The 21,647-nt window shown below is 62.2% G+C and overlaps 2 protein-coding genes across 10 annotated transcripts; one reads left to right on the forward strand and one right to left on the reverse strand.

Moving 5' to 3' along the window:
- GNB2 (G protein subunit beta 2) lies at window positions 1–5,673 on the forward strand. Its single transcript, XM_055292625.2, has 10 exons — window positions 1–429; window positions 2,688–2,833; window positions 3,046–3,084; window positions 3,203–3,309; window positions 3,860–3,923; window positions 4,006–4,168; window positions 4,259–4,325; window positions 4,606–4,807; window positions 4,900–5,116; window positions 5,198–5,673. Exons 1-10 carry the CDS (start codon window positions 30–32, stop codon window positions 5,302–5,304), a joined length of 1,512 nt encoding a protein of 503 aa, XP_055148600.2. The 5' UTR covers window positions 1–29; the 3' UTR covers window positions 5,305–5,673.
- A 335-nt stretch (window positions 5,674–6,008) lies between these two features.
- GIGYF1 (GRB10 interacting GYF protein 1) lies at window positions 6,009–20,876 on the reverse strand. Of its 9 annotated transcripts, none has more exons than XM_055292620.2 (27): window positions 20,580–20,876; window positions 15,758–16,011; window positions 15,047–15,173; window positions 14,906–14,970; window positions 14,659–14,763; window positions 14,437–14,566; window positions 14,244–14,339; window positions 13,961–14,072; window positions 13,754–13,862; window positions 13,462–13,502; window positions 13,107–13,277; window positions 12,638–12,891; window positions 12,433–12,538; window positions 11,808–11,945; window positions 11,519–11,616; window positions 11,194–11,365; window positions 10,922–11,088; window positions 10,709–10,809; window positions 10,504–10,629; window positions 10,306–10,406; window positions 10,043–10,125; window positions 9,797–9,937; window positions 9,505–9,723; window positions 9,085–9,272; window positions 8,815–8,975; window positions 8,565–8,728; window positions 6,009–8,486 (listed from the first exon to the last, which is right to left on the reverse strand). In XM_055292620.2, the coding sequence occupies exons 5-27, from the start codon at window positions 14,691–14,693 to the stop codon at window positions 8,181–8,183; spliced, it is 3,219 nt and encodes a 1,072-aa protein (XP_055148595.1). In that variant the 5' UTR covers window positions 14,694–14,763; window positions 14,906–14,970; window positions 15,047–15,173; window positions 15,758–16,011; window positions 20,580–20,876; the 3' UTR covers window positions 6,009–8,180. The 9 variants fall into 9 exon arrangements, with proteins under 9 accessions (XP_055148595.1, XP_055148593.1, XP_055148592.1 ...); XM_055292618.2 differs by having other exon boundaries at window positions 6,009–8,281; window positions 8,357–8,486; window positions 9,085–9,269; window positions 15,047–16,011; XM_055292617.2 differs by having other exon boundaries at window positions 6,009–8,281; window positions 8,357–8,486; window positions 15,047–16,011.
- Between the last annotated feature and the right edge of the window lie 771 nt (window positions 20,877–21,647).

Consider the following 21,647-nt stretch of genomic DNA (forward strand, 5'->3'; position numbering starts at 1 on the left):
CGTGACCAGCGAGCGGTCTCACCCTCCTCATGTGCCAGTACCACCTCCTCCAGTCCCAGAGGGGGGATGTCTTACTGCTTTCCGTGAAGCAAACCCTTTATTTGAGTACGGTTTGCGTCCACAAAGCGTGCGTGAGATCCTTGGGAACTACTGGGCCCGTCTTTGCCCCCTCGTGGGGTTTTGTCTCCTGGATTCCCCCAAGTGCGAGGCAGTTGGTCTCGCCCAGCCGGGTCCTGGGCGCGGCGGCGGCAGCCGCGTCACTGGCGGGCGGGATCCCTCCGCTCTGGGGAGGCATCGCTGGCGGCGGGGCTGGTGCCACTGAGGAAATCCATCCGCGCCGCCGCCGCCGCCTCCGCCTCCGCCGCGGAGGAAGACAGCGCCGCCCGCGCTCCGCTAGCGACCCCCCGCCGCAGAGTTCCACCGCCACAGGTACCTCCGCTGGCAAAAGGAATCCTCGCGCCCCCCAGCCCCAATTTCCCCCAGGGGAACCTCTCTTCCTTCGGTCTCCCCGGGCTGGCCTCCTGGGAGCGGACGTAACTCCCCAGACCTCCCCTCCCTTCCCTTCTGGCCCCGTCGCTCCCAAACCCGGAAGGGGAACTGGGGGGACCCTCGCCTCCCACCGTGCGTGCGCTTCCCCGCACCATCAGCGAAGTTTTTGCCCGACCCCAGACCCCAGCCCAGCCCCGCCCCGACTGCCTCTTGCTCCCTTGGAAGTTGGGGGGCTAAATTCCGGGCTTCCTCTAGGCCCCGCCCCGCCCCCTTTCCCCACCGCCACCCTCCCGCCTGCCCCCGGGGACCACCCCTCGTGTCCTCCACTGTCGCACCCCTGCTAGCTCTCGCCTTGCACAACTCCAAAATCGGGGAGAAGTAGGCAAGGCCGCGCGCCACCCTTCCTTTCGTCTCCGCCCTACCCCCGATTTGGGTGCTGCCCGTGGTTTCTGGCCCCACTCCCCGAAACCGGAGCCCTCGGCGCCCTATTCCCTTTACAGGTCCTCACCCCAAGCCCAGCTCCCAGGCGCCCTGCGCCCGCCCCCCGCCCAGCTTTCTTTTGGGCAAAATGGAGGTCGTGGGGGCTGGAGGGCCAGGCCCACTGCGCTTCGCAGCGCCGCACCAGCCCGCGCCTTCCAGCTGCCAGATCCAGGGACCCTCCCTTCACCTCTCCTGGGCCCCGCCAGACCTGCGGAGGCGGTGGCACCCCCATTTCTCTATGGGCCCCAGCTGCTATATCCCTAGAGTCTGGGGGCTGCTGAGGGCCCTGGGGGTGATGGGGACCGAGGACTGAGAGCGTCGTCCCCGCCCCCGGGTTCTTCCTCCAGCCCTGCTTCCTTCTGCCCTGGGCCTCCGGCGGTGCCGCCAGGCCTGGGCTGCTAGTAGCTGGAAGAGGCTTTGTGCGGGCCTGGGGGTTGGGTAGAGTAAGGAGTTCTGCCCGCGCCCCCCACCCTCGATTTTGAGGGTCACCCCTTGGCACTGGCGTAGAAAGCTGAACTTACAAGGAGGGGAAATGTCAGTGGGGAAGAGGAACGCCCTCCGCCTGGGGGAAGTGGGAGCTGGGTGGGGGACGCCTGGGCCGGCCAAGTGCTGTGTGTACGGCCGGATCGCACAGGTGTCCCGCGGGCGGGGAAGGACTCAGGCTCCCGGAGCGGAGCCAGCCAGGCCCCTGGGGCCCGGGCGCCGAGCCTGCGGGCTGGGCCCCCCGGGTGTCCAGGGCGTCGTGGCCAGGCCGCCTGGGGCCGCCCGCCGGCGCCTGGGAGAGAGCAGCTCCGCGCCTCGGGGCCGGGGACCTCGTTGCGGAGCCGTAATTACTCGAGAGGGGCTCCCACGGGCTTTCTGCGGGCGCGGCGGGGCGGGCGGTCTCTGCGCTGGAGGGAGCAGCGGCTCGGGGCTGCCTTCCCCGCCGCTGTCACCCCCACCCGCGGCGTACGGCTAATGGGGCGCAGCCGGACCGGGGATTATCCGGGGTGAGCCGTCCAGAACCTATTAGCACCCAATCGGCTTTTCCCAAATCCTGTAAACAGCCACCCGGGCCGGTTCTGGGGAGGGCGGGAGGCTGGGTCGGGCGGGGGCGATGGGGCCGGGGGTGGGGTCACCCACCCTACAGGTCTCTGCCGTGGATGCGGTTGCCTTGGCAACGGGGCTAGGGTGGGGGCATTTCACCAATGAGGTGCTCTCGGTCCGGGTGACGGTTGCCTAGGCAACCCCACGAACAGCCCAGCTTTCCCCTCTGGTCTCTCCCCCCCACCCGCCACCGTCGAAGCTGGGGGTGTGTGTGGAGGGTGTGCGCCTTGTGGGGTGAATTTCAAGAGGCACCGCCCCTTTTAAAATTAGGTGCTTGGAGGGCGGTGCCTGTGCGGGTTGGGGCAGACGCCAGGTCTGTTTTCGAAGGGACACCCCCCCCTCCCAGTTCCTGCCGCGGGTGTCCTGCCCGGGCTGTGTCCGAGGGAGGGGTTTCCCCTGCGCTTCCTCTTGCACTTCCCGCTCCGTTTCCGGGGGGCGGGAGGAAGATTGGGGAAGTCGGCTCTTAGTCGGCGACGTCTCTGGTGCCGGAGACCCTGGTTGTGCCCGGGGTCGGCGGCCGCGCCGCCCCTTCCCCCTCCCCTTGCTTACCCCTTCCGGGCCGCGCTGCAACCCCGCCTTTCTCCCCACTTCCCCGGCGGCCTCGGGCCTGACGTCAGCCCTGCGTCCCCCAGGCCTCGGGCCAGCGGCCAGGAGCTGCCTCCCCCAGCCCCCGTCCCGCGGCCCCCAGCCGCCCCCAACCCCGCCCCACGGGCCCGGCGCCATGAGTGAGCTGGAGCAACTGAGACAGGAGGCCGAGCAGCTCCGGAACCAGATCCGGGTGAGGGCCTGGTGCGGGGCGGGCGATTCATGTGTATACCGCCCCGTGCCCTGGACCGGGTTGGGTGAGGGTGTTGGTGGGGGAAGGGGGAGGGAGGGCCCCTTAATGGCTCAGAATCTGACCCTGTCCACTCCTGTCTTCTGTTCTCTTTTCTCCCTTTCCTCCCCAACCTGTCTTCTCTCGCGTCTCTCTGGCTCTGCCATCCCCTACAGGATGCCCGAAAAGCATGTGGGGACTCAACACTGACCCAGGTGAGGGCACTTGGTGGCCAGGGGGTAACTAGCGTTGGAGGGGCAAGGATCAGAGGCCGCTGCTCTCTGCAGTCCTGCTGCCTGGGCCTCCCCGAGCCCATTCTGTCTCTATCTCCAGATCACAGCTGGGCTGGACCCAGTGGGGAGAATCCAGATGAGGACCCGGAGGACCCTCCGTGGGCACCTGGCAAAGATCTATGCCATGCACTGGGGGACCGACTCAAGGTGTGTCTGTGCGTGGGCTGGCAATGTGGGCCGACTTTCTAGCAGGCTGTGGGAGCAGCCTCAGATCTGGCGGGGTGAGCAGGCCACCAGAATACCCAGAGTATGTCTGGAAAAATGGTGACTCCCAGACATGCCCGCCAGATCTGGACAGGCAGGATCATGCTGGTGAGAACTTGTGGGCTGCAGCTGGAGACTGTCCCTCAGGTGGCTCACGCCTGTAATCCCAGCACATGGGGAGGCCAGGGCAGGATCACTTGAGCTCAGGAGTTTGAGACCAGCCTGCGCAACATAGTGAGACCCTGTCTCTACTAAAAATTGAAAAATGACCTGGGTGTGGTGGTGCTCGCCTTGTAGTCCCAGCTATGCGGGGGAGGCTGAGGTGGGAGGATCGCTTGAGCCTAGGAGTTCCAGGCTGCAGTGAGCTGTGATGGTGCCACTGCACTCCAGCCTGGACAACAGAGAGAGACCCTACCTTCTCCCACCCAATGGGAAGGGGGTGTGTCTTGTTTTCATGCCACCCTTCTGCTCTCCCTACACCGTTTCCTACCAGGCTGCTGGTCAGCGCCTCCCAGGATGGGAAGCTCATCATCTGGGACAGCTATACCACCAACAAGGTAGGGTGGCACGGGCTGCGGGGTTGGGCAGGGCCACAGAGCCCTGGCTGGCTCTGACCCCGGCGCTGCCCCTGCTCCGCAGGTCCACGCCATCCCGCTGCGTTCCTCCTGGGTCATGACCTGTGCCTACGCGCCCTCAGGGAACTTTGTGGCCTGTGGGGGGTTGGACAACATCTGCTCCATCTACAGCCTCAAGACCCGCGAGGGCAATGTCAGGGTCAGCCGGGAGCTGCCTGGCCACACTGGTGAGGGGCCTGGCCCAGTTCGGGCCCTTTTTGGGGTCGGGGGTGCACTGCCCTCTGTGTGGAGACCTGGCTGACCAGCTCCTTCCCCAGGGTACCTGTCATGTTGCCGCTTCCTGGATGACAACCAAATCATCACCAGCTCTGGGGATACCACCTGGTGAGGCTTTGCCAGGGCTGGGCAGTCTAGGCAAACCCACACTTCCTGCCTCAGGGGCCACTGTCCCAGTGCTCAGCACGCAGCATGCACTGTAGCCTCCCTCTCCTGGTGGGCACTAAGGTGGTCAGGGAGGGATGCATCCCCTCCCCACCTAAGGCTCTGAGAAGAGCCTCCCCGGACCCTTCCACAGGGTTGGGCTCACGTGGTGGGGCGGGGAGAACAGGGACTCTGTTCTTCGCCCTGTCTCTTTATCTTTTCCTTCTTCCTGTCACCTTTCCAGTGCCCTGTGGGACATTGAGACAGGCCAGCAGACAGTGGGTTTTGCTGGACACAGTGGGGATGTGATGTCCCTGTCCCTGGCCCCCGATGGCCGCACGTTTGTGTCAGGCGCCTGTGATGCCTCTATCAAGCTGTGGGACGTGCGGGATTCCATGTGCCGACAGACCTTCATCGGCCACGAATCCGACATCAATGCAGTGGCTGTGAGTTCTGGGGCGAGCTGGGCCAGGCCCTCCCCACCAGGCTCCCGGCCCTGCCCCTCGCCCTCACCCCATCCCGGTCCCGTGTCGTGCAGTTCTTCCCCAACGGCTACGCCTTCACCACCGGCTCTGACGACGCCACGTGCCGCCTCTTCGACCTGCGGGCCGATCAGGAGCTCCTCATGTACTCCCATGACAACATCATCTGTGGCATCACCTCTGTTGCCTTCTCGCGCAGCGGCCGGCTGCTGCTCGCTGGCTACGACGACTTCAACTGCAACATCTGGGATGCCATGAAGGGCGACCGTGCAGGTGACAGCTGGGGGCCCAGGCTTGGCGGGCGAGGACCTGGAGCCCAGGCCAAATGGGTTCTGACTTCTCCCTTCTTCACAGGGGTCCTCGCTGGCCACGACAACCGCGTGAGCTGCCTTGGGGTCACCGACGATGGCATGGCTGTGGCCACGGGCTCCTGGGACTCCTTCCTCAAGATCTGGAACTAACGGCCCCACCCCCGCTGGGCCCAGGCTGGGAGGGGCCCTGCCCACGCCCACACTACAGGCCAGGGCTGCGGGGCTGGGCACACTCCCAGCCCCCTTCCCTGGGCCACGGGGCCTTGGGTCCCTGCCCTCCCACCCAGGTTTGGTTCCTCCCGGGGCCCCCACTGTGGAGATAAGAAGGGGATGGAATGGGGGAAAAGGAGGGGCAGGAGGCCCTCATCCTTCTGCTGCCCTGGGGTTGGGGCCTCACCCCTCTGGAGGGCCAGAGGCAGGAGGTGGAAACCCCAGGGGCTGGCTTTTTTAAAACTGGTTTTATTTTAATTTTTATTATATTTTCAGTTTTTCCATAAAGGAGCCAATTCCAACTCTGTACCTGGTCTCTGCCCTTGTTGTGTTCTCCTTGTTTCTGGACTTTGTTGCCTGAGGGCTGCTGAGGGGGTGGGTGGTGGGGAGGGTATGGGGCCTGCCAGGCAGCTGGGGCTGGGGCTGGGGTCCCCACTCTCCCTCAGAGCAAATCTTAAGCCCCAGCCCAGAACCTTCCATCCAGAGGTTCTGGGATAAGCAGCCCCCACCGTGGTTTCTCCTGTCAGGCTGCTGACCAGAGCCAGTCTGACCAGGGGGGCCCTGCTCGGAGCTTCTAGTTCCCAGCTCTGCAGAGCCACTCATCCCTATGGCTCTCCCCAGATAACGAGCAGCGGAGGCGGAACGGGAGAACACACACCAAGTTTTATTGGGAGAAGGGAGTATTTACAGGAGCAGGTAAAAGAGAGGGAAGTCACACAGGGTGGAGAGGGGGCAGGGAAGATTGTGGGTACAAGGCAGACAGGGAACACGGTGACCCCTGCACCCACCCCAACCCCAGGAAGGGCAGGGGAGCAGCGAGGGCCCAGGAAGACCGGGGCCGGGGAAGGACAGCAACAGGGTCTGAGTCCCTGGGCAGGGGGGCTCAGGGGCTTGTAAACATTGACCACTCTCAGAAGGGGATGGGGGTGGGAGAGGGCTCCCCCTATACTTCCTCACAGGGTTAAGGCCTCTCCAGGCTCATGGGCCCCCTAAGTCCAAAGTCTCTTTAGCTGGGGAGAAGGGGCAGGAAGAGACAGGAAGAGTGTCCCCCTTCCCCTGCATTGGCTGCGGCAGGGGTGGGGGGGTTACATTCAGTCACAACAGGAGTCTCCCCCACACCTGGCGAGAGGGAAGGGGAGCTGGGGGCCAGCAGCAGCAAACACTCCCCCCGGCCCGTCACCCCTTATTGCTTTAGAGAGAATATTGTCTTTTCAGGGACGCTAACACTGTGGGAACCAGGGAGAGGCAGGTGGGGGCCCCCCACCCTGAGGCCAGCTTGATCCCCCAACACTGACCTAGTTGCCACTTTGGTGCAAAAAAAAAAAAAAAACCCCAACAACAAAAAACCAAACACCATCTTTCTGGGACTAGATGGGAAAAGAAACGGGCCACTCCCCATGTCCCCAGGGCAGGAGGGAGAAATACATTCATGGAGGGAGGCAGTGGCGAAGCCTTGCCCTAATACTGCACTCTGAGCAATGAGGTCAATGGGAGGAGCTGGATGAGAAACCCAAAAGACAAAACTGTTACAAAACCCAAAATGGGCGGAGACGAACCCAAGTAGGAGACTAGGAATAAGAAGTGGGTGAGCAATAGAAGGGGCAGCCTCCTCTGACCCAGGAGCTGCACGCTTCTCTTCACCCCAACCTTACCCAACGGTAAAAAGCGCATCATATCAGACCCGGGAGGCCACCCGCTCCTCTCCCATTTGGTCAGTGGAGGGGTCAGGTGGTCCACACCTCACGAGCTGGCTATAGGTTGGGGCCCCAGGCGGCAGCCCCTCCACTGCAACCCTAAGCCCAAAGCCACCCACTCCTTGCCTTTGAGGCTCCTCCTCCTGCCCCCTTCACTGGAGAAACAGCTCAGCCTTCTCTCTGCAGCCTCCGGAGCAATCATCCACCCCCGCTGCTCACAGGGGTGAGGCAGGAGCCAGGCAGCGGTGAGGCGGGGGCTTGTGGCCCAAAGAATACATTCACGTGGCAAGGCAGAGAGCTGGGGCTTTCAGGTTCAAACCCAGGGTGTCCCCCAAAATGGCAGCGGTGGGAGACGCCCCTCACCAGGGCCAGAGTCCAGCTGCCCCACCCTGCCAGCCAGAGAGGTTGGCATGGCCCGGCCCCTCCCGTCTACTCCTCGGCCAGCACAAGATGGCAGCCAGAGAGCTGGGGCCACTCGTCCAATTTGTGCAACTGTACCCCAAAGCAGCGAAACCAAGGGGCTACTTTGGCCCCACCTTGGACACCTCAGCCAGCCCCGGTGACAGGAGCTGCTCACAGCGGGTCCAGCGGGCGGGGCTCAGACAGGCCTCCTGTGCAAACTGCTGGCCGCCGGCTTCCAGTTACCCCATGGCCCGCCTTCTGGGGGGTAAGTGTGGCCTTGGGGGCCAGGCAGGACAGGTCCATGGGGCCTGTGTCCCCACTGCCCCAAAATAACAGTGTGTTTTTTCTTTCAGCCTCCTAACCATTTTTTTCTCGTTTTTCATCTTTTTTCTTAAAAAAAAAAAAAACCAAAGAACAAAAACCTCTGTGGACCTTCCATTGTCACACCCACTATCCTCACAGCGGGAAGGGGTGTTTAGAGTCTAGTTTTTAACAATATTTTTGCCTCTCCTAATGTTTTCTTCAAAGTCGCTTAAAATTAAAAAAAATAAAAAGAAAAACCCCCTCCCCCAGTCTGTAAAGTGCCTCGTGGTGGGTGAGTTAAGGTGCATCGTGTGTTTGTAACAAGTGCTGGGGACCCCGCCCCTGCCTCTTCCTCTGCTCCCTGCGGGGAGCCTGCAGGCTGGGACCCTCGGTCCACGCCGTCGTGGCTGCCCTGGCCTACAGCCCAGGGGCTGGGGGTCCGGGCTGGTCAGTAGTCATCCACGCTCTCGATCTCACCAGAAGATCCGTGCAGGGAGTACCCTGAAGCCGGGGAGAAGCTGCGTCTGAGCTCTCTCCTGGGCTCCTCCTGCCCTGTGCCAAGGAAGTCCCGCTCCTGCCCCAGCCCAGCTCACCCAGGATGCTGGGGTCTGAGTGCAGCATCAGTGCCCGCCTCTTGGCCTTGCTGCCCTCCCCGGGGCCGAGTTTGGTGCTGTGGTTGGCCTGGAAGGCCGTCTGCAGCGAAGCGCTGCTCAGCCATGCCTCCTAAGGCAGCGGAGAGGAGGGTGAAGGTCAGGAGGCGCCAGGCAAGCCCTCCCCAGCTGCTGGTGCCAGCTGCCTCACCTGCTGCTGCTGCCGCTGCTGGCTGGCTTTCTGCTTGGCCCTCCGCTCCAGGAATTGTTTGGCAAATTCTTTGGCTTCCAGCGTGTCCCCCAGGCAGGAACGGATATAATCGTGGACATCATAGGGGGATTCCACCTCCTTGAGGATCGCTACAGCCATGGGCACTGCAGTATGAGCGAGGGCTGTCAGGGCCCCCTGGCCGGTTCTGGAGTCCCAGGCCCCGCCCACCTCCTTGGAGCCGCTTGCCCACCGTCCAGGCTGCCCGTGGCGCTCAGCGTGTGCAGCATCTGCTCGCACCACTGGGTGAAGCCGTCCTGGGGCCTGGGAATGCCCTGCAGCAGCTTCAGCAGCTTCTCTTCTTCCTCTGTCTTTTTGCGAATGGGCCGACCCGATAGATGGCTGTACGAGTCACTGAAGGGGGTGGGTGAGTCAGGGTTGGAAATCAGCTGGCTGGGGTGGGGGGGGGGTCTGCCACCTTCCCTCCCAGGGCCATCCCGGAGCCTCCAGGTGCCACGCCCACCTGAGAGAGGGGCTGCTCCGGCTGTTCTTCAGGCCGAGGCCACGGGCCAGGCTCCCGCCGCTCTTTGGGGTGTCCTCCCAGAGCCCCAGGCCGCTGCTGCCGCCCCCACTCTTGTCTGGCCCGCCCCACAGTGGCCCAGCCTCAGACACCCACTGGTTCAGGGGGGCAGTGCCCAGGCCCCCAAGCTGCTACAGATAGCAGAAGATCAGAGTGGCTCAAACAAAGGCACCCCAGAAAAGCAGACGGGGAGGCTTGTTTAGGCGGCAAACGGAGAGGGGTGAGGTGAGGGCCACAAAAGCTGTTGCCATCACAGGAGGGGCTGGGGCTTGGGCTGCACAAGTCTGGGTTCAGTGATCTCCCTCCCTGTGCCACCCTGGAAACTGTGTAGGGGGGCGCCCGGGAGGTTCCCGGCCTGCTCACCACTCGGTGGTTGGGGGCCTGGGCCCGAGCTGGCTCCCGAGATGGGGGCTGTTTGTGCAGCTGCCGCTCGCCCTCCAGCTGCAACTCCAGGAGCGTCTTCATGGACAGCCCCTGCTTGGCCAGGCCAGCCCAGAGTGGGGGTGGGGAGCTGGGTGCGGGGGGCACAGGGACCACTTGCTGCTGTTGTAGCAACTTCAGCAACAACTCCTGCTGCCGCACCTAAGACGGGTACACGGTGAGAGGACCTGGCGAGGGTTCTCCCCCCAGCCAGCTGAGACTCGGCAGCACCCACCTGCTTGCGCCGAAACAGCTCTTCCTCCTCCTGCCGCCGCTTCTGCTCCTCCTGCTGCTGCTGGCGGCGCTTCTCCTCCCGGCGCTTGCGCTCCTCTTCCTCCCGCTTCGCCCTGAGCTCCACTTCTCTGCGCTCCTGGAACTGAGCCCAGTGGCCGATCAGAGGGGAGAGCTGCGGGGGACAGCTTGGGGCCTGCCTCGGTCCACCCTTCATTCCCAGGGCCTCAGCCCCAGAATGCCCACTCACTTTATGTTGCAGCTGGAGTTGTTCTAGAATTGGACCCTGAGTCGAAGAATTAATTGGTATGTCCCAAAGACTGGCCTCACCACCTGCAGGGGGCAGGGGGGCAAAGGCGGCTGCAGGTGGGCACTCGGGCCCACTGATCTAGTCCAACCGTGGCAGTGGACTCCCCAGCCAGAATGGCAGCTAGTGGCGTGTGAGGGTGGGGAGCAGACCCCAGTTCACCCGGAGACTGCCTTGGGGGTGGGGGGGCCAGGCAGGCCACACACCTGACTGTGATGAGGCTGAGGTATGTACGTCCCAGAGGCGGCCCGAATCCGGCACCGACAAGGACCGGCTCATCGTCGGGAGCAGGTTCTGGTCCCCGCCTCTGAGGAGCAAATTGTGGATTCTTAAGACCCCAAATCCATCTCTGGTCTGCCCCCGCCCCCCACCCTGTATCCTGAGGGCTCGCACGCACCACGCACCTGGGGGGTTTGAGCGCCTGGAGCTGCTGCAGGAACGCCGTGAGCTGCTGCTGCTGCTGCGGCGGCGGCGGCGTCAGGTCCCCCAGAGCTGCCTTTTCTCGGAGCGCGCATTGCGGGAGCTGGCGGCTGCAAATGGGACAGTGGAGATGGTGGGCCACAGAGCCAGCGCCGGGCCTTCTCCCAGCCCACCCCAGGCCCCCCGTACCTGCTGACCAGCTGGAGAAACTGCTGGTGCTGCAGCTGCTGGTACAAGGCCGCCGTGGCCAGCTCCTGCTGCTTCTTCAGCCGCTCCTGGTCCATGTTTCCCTGCTCAGGTGAGAGCTCGGCCAGTGCCCGCAGCAGGGAGGAGGGGACTCTGCTGGACTCCTGCCCGCACCCCTCACACCCTGTCCCTCCATGCAGGGGAGAAGCAGCTCACCAGCAGTGGGGGTGGTGAGGGCCCTGGGGCAAAGGGCACGCGGCCCCACATCTTGATCACCTCGCCCAGCGGCTGGAAGCCCTCGTCGCAGCCCCGCTTCACCAGCAGCGACATGGAGAAGTAGCCGGCCTGGAACCACTCTGCCATCTCCTGTGTCGTGAAGGGGCCTGGACAGGGAGCGAGGGAGCGGAGAACCACTGGGGTCACAGGGTATGCTGGAGACACTCTGAACCAGAACGGCCCTGAGCAGCCCTCCCATCCCATACAGGTACCTTGGATCTCGCCCTGTGGGTCCTTGTAGAACCACTTCCGGGCAGCCCCATGGCTGAGTGGGAGGGCAGTGGCTGCTGCGGAGTGGCGCAGGCCCTGGGTCTGCATGGCAGCCGTGAACTGCTCCTCCTCCAAGGAGCTGTCCTGCAGGGAGGCCACCAGCTTCTCCGCCTCCTGGATGCCCAGAAAGAAAGGCTCAGCTACCAATCTTGGCAACATCAGGATGGGGATGGGGATGGGGATGGAGCTTGAGCTGGGGCCGGGGCTGGGGCCAAGAGGTCAGGAGAAGTGGGAAGGGTCCCTCCCGCTTTCTCAGGCCCCCCACACCTGCTGCAGGTGCTTCAAGCCTTCATCATCCTCCAGATCTCCGGGTGGGCCAGCAGAGGAGCCCACCCCGGGACTCAGCTGGATCCCCCGAATATCATCTGGAAGGCATGAGACAGGAGGTGGAAGGGCAGGGAGGAGACAAGATAGCCTCCGCCTGCTCTCACTCCAGAACACCACGCTCTTGCCATGGCTCCTCAATGTGAATGCCCTGTGTGCCCACCCCCACGAGGGGAGCACTTTCTCCCACAGCCCCAGCGCACCCGGGAGGTAGGCCATCCTCCCTTCCTACCTTCGGCCGCTGGGGGCTCTTTCTCCGCAGCTTCGTCCCCATCCCCGTTTGTCCCCCAGAGTGGGCCCAGGGTGGGCAGTGGGGACGGGGAGCTGGACTTCTCCTCCTGAGGAGGCAGTGGGGTCAGCTCCTTCCCACCTAGAAGAGAGAGATGGCCAGAGCTCAGAATCAAGGGCTGGGCCTGCCACGCAAGTTAGCACAAGCCCTTGAGTGTAGCTGGAACCACGGGTCACACTCTCTTGGGCCGAGTCCTCCACTTCACTTGGGTCAACTCAACTAACGGCGGAGGGAATGTGGTGCCGACCCTCGACTCCATGCTGCCAGACATGGCAGGAACGTATCACAACACCGCACACCACCACACAACACCGCAGACTTCACTCCAGGTTCTACAGTTTCTTCAAGGGACTTTCAAAGGTCATTTTGATTACGCCTGATTTCTATCTGGTACACTGCCTTGAAGACACGGCTCTGCTACCCCCTGGTTCCTCCCTACCTCTCAGCACTCTTCCAGTTCTAAGTAGCCTGTTCCTACAGGTAGGTGGGTAGCCAGTGCCCAGCCTGGCAAAGAACCCCAGTGCCCACCCGGCCCGGCCCCAGGCCCGCTGGGCACCCCGAGGCTCACCCGCCTCAGGCCCTTCCTCCTCTAGCCCTTCGGAAGGCTCCTCCTCCTCCTCCAGCCCTTGGAAGTCCAGCTCCTGCTCCTCAGGAATGGGCTCCTTGGGGCCCTTCTGCATGGGGCCGGGGTGGGGAGCAGAGAACAGCTGGGTGGGTGGGGAGGAAGAGGACCCCGGAAGGGCAGGTTCCCACCCTCGCCTCCTCACAGATACCTTGAGAGGCAAGAAGGCCCCAGAGGCATCAAAGGTGCCCATTTCTTCATCCTCATCGTCCAGGCACCACTCTGGGAGCCCATCCTTGTCCTCCTCAAAGCCGTCAGGCGCTCGGCACCGCCGCAGGTGAGAGCTGCCTCCCCCTCCCCGCCCCTCCTCTTCACCACACCCTCCTCGATCCCCTCGCAAATCAAATTCAAACTTGCGCCTCCGTTCCCCATGTTCCCGCCAGCCAGCAGAGCGGGGACCGCCATCTGCGCAGGAAAAATCAGGGAGAAGAAGAGTGGGTACCCAAGCAAAGCCGGCGGCCCCCTCTGCTGCAGCTCATGGAGCACCTCCAGGGCTGCTGTCCCGGCCACTCCCACACCAGCTAGCCTCTGCTCCCTCCCCATGGCTACAGGAGCCCACCCTCTCATTATGGTTCCTGTTCCCCACTGCCCCCGCCAATGCTACCGGGCCCCAATCTCACCAGGGCTGGCGGAGCGCCAGCGGTCGCCATCTCGCCGGAGCCCTGCCCCGAGCCTCCAGCTGCCCTCCTCCTCCTCCTCCTGCTCCTCCCGTAGGGAACGCCAGTTCTCGCTGTCTGAGCGGGCGTGCTCCTTCCTTGGACCAGCCCCTCCCTCCTCAAACCCACATCGTGCTAGGAGATGGGAACAGAGGGGCAGTTATCAGAAAGGCAGCATGGTGCCTGGACCCTCAGGAAACGTGTGGGGCCAGCTCCAGGCCCTCCTGCCCCCAGCACCTCCGAAATAAACACCCCCATACTGGGCCACCCATCTTGGTCCTCCCCGCTGCCCTGGCCGCCGCCCTCAGCAGCCTCGTACCTCCATCCCGCCTTGCTGACTTCTCAAACCGCCTCTCGCCTCTGCAGCAGGGGAAACGTGTGGGTCAGAAACAGTACAGCCTCCCCTGCCACCCTGTGCGACCGCCCCATGCCTTGTCCACTGTGCCCTGAGGCAGTGGAGGGAGGGAGGAGACAAAGGAAACTAGGGGTCAGGAGCACAGGCATCTCTGACAGGGCTTATCTGGTGGGCCTCTGTTACCCTCTAGTGACAGGACCCAGGCCTCCCCTTCCTGGCCTGCCCTGCTCTACGCCATGCCCCCTCCTGGCCCCACCTGTCATCCCAGCTCTGGCTGCGCTGGATTTCTCGGGGGCTTCGTCCAAAGGCCCCATCACCTTCTTCGATGCTTCTTTGGTAAAAGCAGCTGTCACCACGGCCGCGGCCTAGAGAAGAGGCCAGATGCACATTGAAACCTGCTGCACGTCCTCGAAGTCAGGGCCCCAGATCTGCCCGTCCCCAGGACACGCCATCACCCCTCTACCTCGGCTCCGCGTGCTGCCCCTGCCTCGGGAGGTGCCAGCCAGGGGGGGGCCAGCCCCTTTCCCCATCAGCCTCAGCACAGCCACGCTGTTCACTGACAGGGAGAAGTTTCTCTGAGGAGGGAGCCAGGGGCGGGAGTGAGGACCCAGGCACCCGACCACCCCCACCCCCACCCCACAGCACCCTCCCGGCCTGTCTCCTCAGCGCTGGCCCCTCTCCTCCTAGCCCGACCCATGGCCTCCCCTCCCGGGCTCCCGCAGCCTCAGCTCCTGGCCTGGTCCCACCTGTTCCTCCTCAGTCAGCGGCTCCAGGGCCAGGGGCTGCAGTGGCTCGTCCTGCAGCACCGCGGCAAACTCCTTGTCCTGCAGCTCTTCCGGGACCTGGCGGTGGGGTAGGACAGCCAAGACACCACATGCTGCCAGATCCCCTCCACAGGCAGAGGCTACCACCGCCAACCCCCCTCGCCCGCGCACCCACCTTGTTCTCCTTGACATAAAGGGCCAGCATTTCCTCTCGCCCATAACGGTAGTCAGCCAGCTTGTATTTGGGCATGGCAGGGGACGGGGGTGGGGAGGCCACGCTGCCGCCCCCGGACAGGGCCCTGAGCCTGGACACGACACAGAGAGAAGACAGAGGTCAGGGCAGCCTGGACTGTGCTTTCTCGAATCTCCATGGCAGCGAGGCGCACACGTGACTCACCACTCAGGCCCAAAGTTGAGTGTCTCTGCTGCCATCGTGGGGCTGGGCGTGTTTCTGAGAGGCCGGGGTGGGGAGGAGGGGACCTGGCGTTCACTCTCCAAACACCTGTGGGGAATAGGGGCCATGAAGAACAGCACACGAAGGAGACCTTTAAAGCACAAGGAGGACACCATGGGGGACATCCTGGTGGGCACGACAATGGGCCCTGGACTAGCCGGTGGGTCACCTGGGATATAAAAGGACTCACCTGAGCCAGCCACGTGGCCACTCACACCATGAGTTACCCAGAGATGAGTCCAGACGGTGAAAGACCTGGGGGAGGCGAGGAGATGGGAAGCTCGAGTCCTTCCGGTCTCCACAGGGCAACCTCCCTTGGCCCGGGGCTCACCTGGCAGCCTGGCCCAGGAAGCAGGAGGGCAGAGGCTGGTGCTGGAGTGAACGAGGGTCCCCAAGCCACTGGGAATTGGTCTAGCCTCAGTAGAGCCTGGGAGGGACCTTCACATCTGGGAAAGACCCTTAAGGAGAGCGGGGGGAGGAGGTAGGGTTCAGGACATGGCTCTGCCGGCAGCCCTGCCCTGCCCCGCATGCCAGGAGAGGTCCATTCGCCGGGTGGTGTCTCTGGGCATCAGCACCCTCACCACCCTCTCTGGGAGGCTGAGACAGGAGGCGCAGTGCAGAACTCGGGGACGGAGGCAGCCGAGGCCAGGATGGACGTTCAGGGCAAAGATAAAACAAAAACAAGCAAGCAAGCAAAAACCCACTAAAGCCACAAACAGCTTACAGAGAAAAGGTCAGTTATGGAGAGAAGGATTAGAAATAAATCTAGGAGCAAAATTCTTTCCCTCATGAAAAAAATCACAGTTGGCTGCTCAGAAGCCCAAATCCAGGGGCTTGCTCTGGGGAGAAACCCAGTGAAAAGGAGCAGGAGGTGACTCTAGGGCCACAGACGGGTACATGACGAGGACTCCAGGCAGGCAAGCCTGAGCCAAGGCACCTCGGGCTGGTTTCCCCCACAGGAATCACACTCAGACCACCGCCCCCAATCAATAATGGAGGTTCAAACAACCAAGCCACCAAGGGGACCAGGATCTCAGGATACCGGCTGGGAAGCAGCCTCTGGCACCATCAGGTGGAAATAAGGTCAGGGCAATGGAGGCTGGTGGGGGCACGGCGGCAGCCTGTTCCTCTAAGGGACGACGGAGGGGACTCTCAGGAGGAGGCGCATCCCTGGGGCCCCGGGCAGAGGACTCAGGCGGGTGGGCGGGGTCCAGGTGCTGCGGTGTTGTCACTGGCTGGGAGGGAGGCTGGCCAGGCTTGGTGCTGCAGCTCCCATCAACTCCCGGATGCCACAGTCTGGGAAAGAAGAAGGGGGGTTCAACTAGGGTGCTGAGGGGGAAAGGCCATCAGCCCCAGCTGAGCCAGCAGTCCACGACAAGCCGAGGCCTGCTCAGAGCCCAGGCACCCCAGGGGGAAACACAGGGCTCAGAGGCAACCCAGGGCCAGGCTGGCCTCCCCCGGGACCTCTCCTTCCTCAGCCTCGGCTGGATGCTCCAGTGGTGGTGTGCTCCACGCCACGAAAAGCCACCAGCCTGTCACTGACTGCAGGTGGCCTCCTATAGCAATCTGGGGACTAGATGAGCCTTGAGGACATGACGCTAAGAGAAACAGACCAGCCAAAAAAGGAGAGCTACCCCTCACTTCTCTTTCATGAGGTCTCTAGAGCAGTCACTCATTGAGGCAGGAATGTAGAAGGGCAGCCACCAGGGGCTGAGGGGACAGGGAGCTGTTGCTGAAGGGTCCAGAGCCTCAACTGAGGAGGGGATCCCGGGGCCGCTGGTGGTCATGGCCGCACACCAATGTGAGTGTACTTAGTACCACAGAACAGCACAGTTAGAGACAGTTAAAGTCTCCAAATTTTGTTGTATATTTTACCAGAATAATCACTTTTTAAAAATAGCTTTAGGGAACAAAAGGTATCTGGAGAGAACCACCGCATACCTAAGTTTTCCCCACTCCAAGAAAAACACCCCACATTCTTTCAAACCAGCCTCAGGAGAGGCCGTTTTGAGCCTCCTCCAGTTCATTCCTTCTAGAAGGCCAGAAGCTCATCCTGGAGGCATGAGGGTGGGAGAGAGTAGAACAGAAAAGGGACCACCTGGCCAGCACAATGGCTTATGCCTATAACCCCAGCACTGTGGGAGGCTTGAAGAGAGGAGTCCGAGACCAGCCTCAGTAACAAAACAAGACCACGACTCTACAGAAACAATTCTGAACATTTTTTAAAAAAGAAAAAGTGGCCAGGCGTGGTGGCTCATGCCTGTAATCCCAGCACTTTGGGAGGCCGAGACGGGCAGATCACCTGAGGTCAGGAGTTTGAGACCAGCCTGGCCAATGTGGCAAAACCCTGTCTCTACTAAAAATACAAAAATTTGTCAGTCCTGGTGGTAGGTGCCTGTAATCCCAGCTACTCGGGAGGCTGAGGCAGGAGAATCGCTTGAACCCAGGAGGCGGAGGTTGCAGTGAGCTGAGATTGCGCCCCTGCACTCCAGCCTGGGCAACAGAGCAAGACTCTGTCTCAAAAAAAAAAAAAAAAAAATTTTTTTTAAAGCGATGGCCTCACACTACCCCCTGCCAGGCGCAGCAAGGGCAGCTCTCCTAGGTGCCTCTGGCTCGAGTCATCCATCCTGGCTGTCTTGGCTGCAAGGGGCACACAAAGGGGGAGTGGCTCATGCAGCCTGAGGACAGCGACACCAAGACAGGGGAGAGAGCAGGCCCAGAGCAGGAAAAAGCCCATGCCACCCACCTTCTTGGGAAGAAACCAAGAGAGTGAGGTTAACTCTCTAGGCACCTCCACAGCAGGATCTGGTGCCGGAAGCTGGTGGTGCCTGGCCCCTTCCTTGGACTAAAGGAACTAGTGGCACACCTGCAGGCCACCATGGGGCTCCCACCCTCCAACAGGTTCTGGACTGGGGGCCCCTCTGCTCCTCAGGGGGCTCTTGGCCAAGTCTAGAGACATACTGGGTTGTCACCACTGGGCAGGGGGTGCACAGGGCAGCCCCACAGCCAAGAGCTATGTGACTCCAGATACCAAGCGCGCCAGTGCTGAGACGCCCTCCTCTGCGCCACGAGCATGGGCAGAGCCCTTGGGGGTCTACTGGGCCAAGGGGAAGGCAAGGGAAGCCAGGTGTGTGCACGCTGGATCATTCTCCTCTCTGAACAGCAGGGACATCATTCCCTAATTACACTGTCCCACGAGGGAAATCTGAAATCCTGCCAGGAGGAAATCTTTGAGAAAAGAATAGTTTTTGTTTTGTTTTGTTTTGTTTTAAGAAAAACTGCCTAAGTTTGTCTTTTGCAAGCTCTCAAAGCCAGGCATCTGATCCCTGTCCAATGAAGACAAGAGCAGGAGGTGGCGGGGACTGGGGTACTGCCACCTGCCCGCCTCAGCTTACCTGGCTGAGCTTTCTCAGCTCAGGGTCTCCTTCTCACAGGCCCCTTCCAGCCTGTCCCCCGCCCTGGCCCTGCCCTCAAGCCTCGGCCTACTTCGGCTCCTCGCCCCCTCCCCACCCCTTCTCTTTCTCGGGCCTGTCTACCCTCACTCCCCCAGCATCTGAATCAATGCTTTTGAAAGACTGCCCCCTGCCGGAGACAAGGGGCGAGGACACGCTGGGCCCGGGTGCTCCAGTAGGCGCCGGGGCGCGCGGGAAGGGAGCCTGCTCTCTGGGGCTCAGAACTCAAGAGAGAAGGAAAAGACGGAGAACAGGCGGTCCCAGTGCACATTCAGCTAAGTACATTATCTCCTCACTCCATCACCCCTAAAATTAGCTCCAACACGGAGCACTGTGCCTTGGCACAGAACACAGCCACTTAAACAGAAGCACAGTTCCCAATTCCCCAACACTGGAACAATCGCCCAGCGCCAGGCCTGCTGGAGGGGACCTGGCCCTTTCTCAGGATGGAGATTCTCCAAGCGTGGTAGGGTGAGGACGCTGAGGCTTAAAAAAGAGATGCAAGCCCGCATTCCTCGCGGCTGGTCGGTTATCTCAGCTCTCTCATCTCTGAGCCATCCCAGCAAATCACACCACCGCTTGGCAATTGTCTACAAGTTAACAGTTTTCAAAGGATTTTCACTCTTTACCTCCTGTGATCCCTTTTGCCCACTTGCCCAGCCTTGGGCTCCAGCCAGGGAAAACAAGGAGGAAGCTGCTCCGACAGCGTGCCCCTCGACATCCTTGACACTCTATGCAAGACTGGAGGTGCGCATGGTGGCAGTAACCATCCCAAACTCTCAAGCATTATTCTGTGAGTTTGAAGCCATTTTACATTTGTTAGACTTTCAACATCCTTCATCTAGCCGCCTCCTCTCATCTTCTCTCCTCTAAAGTGGGCTATTTTTCTTCAATTCCCAAATTCCAATAGCAGATGTAAAAGTTAGGGCTAACGCATCAGATCACGAACACGACTGTGTCCAGCAGCAGAAAAAGCTAGTCCAGAAGTTTAAGCACACGGTTCACTTGACTAACCACCACATGGGACCCTCAGGGCCCCTGGTCCCCAGGCAATGGCAGGGACACCAAGTCCAGGTCTACCCTCAAATCCTTCCCAATGGCACGACAGACCGCTGGGGGACCAACACCTACAATCTAAGAAAATCAGATCGGAGCTGGCTAGCCTGGTGGAGGGTGGCTAGCCTAGGTCTGCAAAGGGCACAGGAAAGATGGGAAGGAGAAAGAACCCAAATCCCCCATGTTGGCAGCAAAGGAGAGACCCTTACTGGTACCACCGATGGTGTTTCCATGCCAAAGGCGAGGGTTGGCGGGGTTCTAAATTGAAACTGCTATATAGACTCGAAGGGGCAGTGCAGAAGAGGGTGGGAAAGCTGACGATCTTCCAGAACGACACTTTGAGAGGCAGGAGAGAAGTAAGGCTTGGGTGGCTGGAAAAAAAAATCCAATCCAGCTAACAAGTCTTTATGTAGCATCTCCTAATTCCTAGCACTGGGATGCAACAGACCTGGAATCTAACCGGGAATGCGAGTAATGACTGTATAACAGAGAAGAAAGACGAGGGGCTTTTAAAAAGTTACTCGGAATTTTTTTTTTTTTTTTTTTTTTTTAAGGCAAAGTGTGAGAGCTGTGGCCAGAGAGCTGCTGCACCGAGGGGCATGAGCTGGGAAGGGCCTGGCCTGGGACGGGGAGGGCAAGCAGTCTCTGCTAAGGAAGGTGTTTCCCGCGGCCGAGCAACTGGGAAGAAGGAGACCCCAATGACCCAGCACCAAGATCGCCGGAGCGAAAGGAAAGAGAGGTGAGGAGGACCTAGGCGAGGTGCCTGGGTGGAGGGGAAGGCTTCCATGTTGGCCAAAGTCGTGGAACGCTTGCACTTGGTGAACCGCAAGGCCCAGCTCGTTCCGAGGGGAACCCAAAGGCGCGCTAGGGACAACTCTGGGAAGCGCGGGGCCCGGCCACCCTAGGACGCTAGGGTTGGGGGCCCCCAGGCGGCCCAGGGCAGGGTTTGGCAGGGGCCCGGGGGCGACCGTTAGGAGCGCGGGGGTGGAAGGCAGCGCGCCGGCCCGGGAGGACGGCGTGCCCTTCAGGGAGGGGCGCCAGGTGCGAGGGGGGCGAGCAGTCGCCCCCTAAGCCGGGCGCCGGCCTCCCGGGGCCTCCCCGAGGCTGGCCGGCTCTGGGGGAGGGTCCCGGCGGCGGGGAGGGGCCGGAGCGAGCGGGAGGGCTGGCGGACGCACCGGGCGGCGGCGGCCTCGGGGAGGAGACGGGGGAGGGTCCTCGCTGGCGGCCCGCGCGCTGGCTCCGGCGTTTCCCTAGCTCGCGGGCTCGGCGCGGCCGCCGCGGCGTCGGGGGCGGGCCTGCCCCGGGGCCGGGCTGCGGGCTGGGGGCCGCGGGGCCACCGGGCCGCCGGGCGCTTACCGCGGGCGGCGCGAGGGTCCGGTCCCGGGGCGTGGGCGGCGCGCGGCGGGCGGGGGCCAGGGACGGCGGCTGCGGCGGGGGAGGGGGCGCTGGCGCTCCCGCGGCGGCCGCTCCTCTGTGTTTGTGTTTGTAGCAAGATGGCTGCCCGCCTCACACCACGTGACGCGAACGCGGGGCCGCCCCCTCCGCTGCCGCCGCCGCCGCCTCCCTCCGCGGCTCCGGCCCGCGCCGCCTCTCCTCGTGCGCTGCTCGCGTGCCCCGCGCGCCACTGCCCGGACGCCCGTCGCCCCCGACAGCTCCCCCGTTCCCGCCCCGGCACGTGACCCGGGCGCCCAGCTGGTCACGTGACGGGGCCCCCCAGCTGCGGGCGGGGTCGGCCCCGGAGCGGCTCCCTCTCCCCCACCTCCCCCGTCCCCGCGACACGCGACCCTTGGGACCGAGGCCGCGGCCTCCCTGGCGGTCCGGTTTCCTCCGGGAAGCCCGCCTGGATGACAGGAGACAATAAAATCCAGAACCCTTCATCAGCCGTCCTGGGATGTGTGAAATAAGTGGCTCAGGCAGATGAGTTGACTCTCACGAGCCTCTTTATTTTATTTTTTAATTATTTATTTAATTATTGAGACAGAGTGTCGCTCTGTCGCCCAGGTTGCAGTGCAGTGGCGCTATCTCGGCTCACTGCAACCTCCGCCTCCCGGGTTCAAGTGATGCTCATGCCTCGGCCTCCCGAGTAGCTGAAATTACAGGCACACACCACCACGTTCGGCTTATTTTTGTTGGCCAAGCTGGTCTAGAACTCCGGACCTCAAGTGATCCGCCTGCCTCGCCCCCCCAAAGTGCTGGGATTACAGGGGTGAGCCACTGCACCTGGCCCCTATTTATTTATTTTTTTGAGGCAAGGTCTCACTGTGTCGCCCAGGCTGCAGTGTACTAGCCTGATCTCGGCTTACGGCAGCCTCCAACTCCCGTGTCTCGAGCGATCCTCCCATCTCAGCCTCCTGAATTGATGGGACTATAGGTGTGCACCATCATGCCCAGATAGCTTTTTTATTCTCTGTAAAGACGGGGGCG

The sequence above is a fragment of the Symphalangus syndactylus genome, chromosome 9, assembly GCF_028878055.3.
Source record: "Symphalangus syndactylus isolate Jambi chromosome 9, NHGRI_mSymSyn1-v2.1_pri, whole genome shotgun sequence".
NCBI classification, from domain to species: domain Eukaryota; kingdom Metazoa; phylum Chordata; class Mammalia; order Primates; family Hylobatidae; genus Symphalangus; species Symphalangus syndactylus.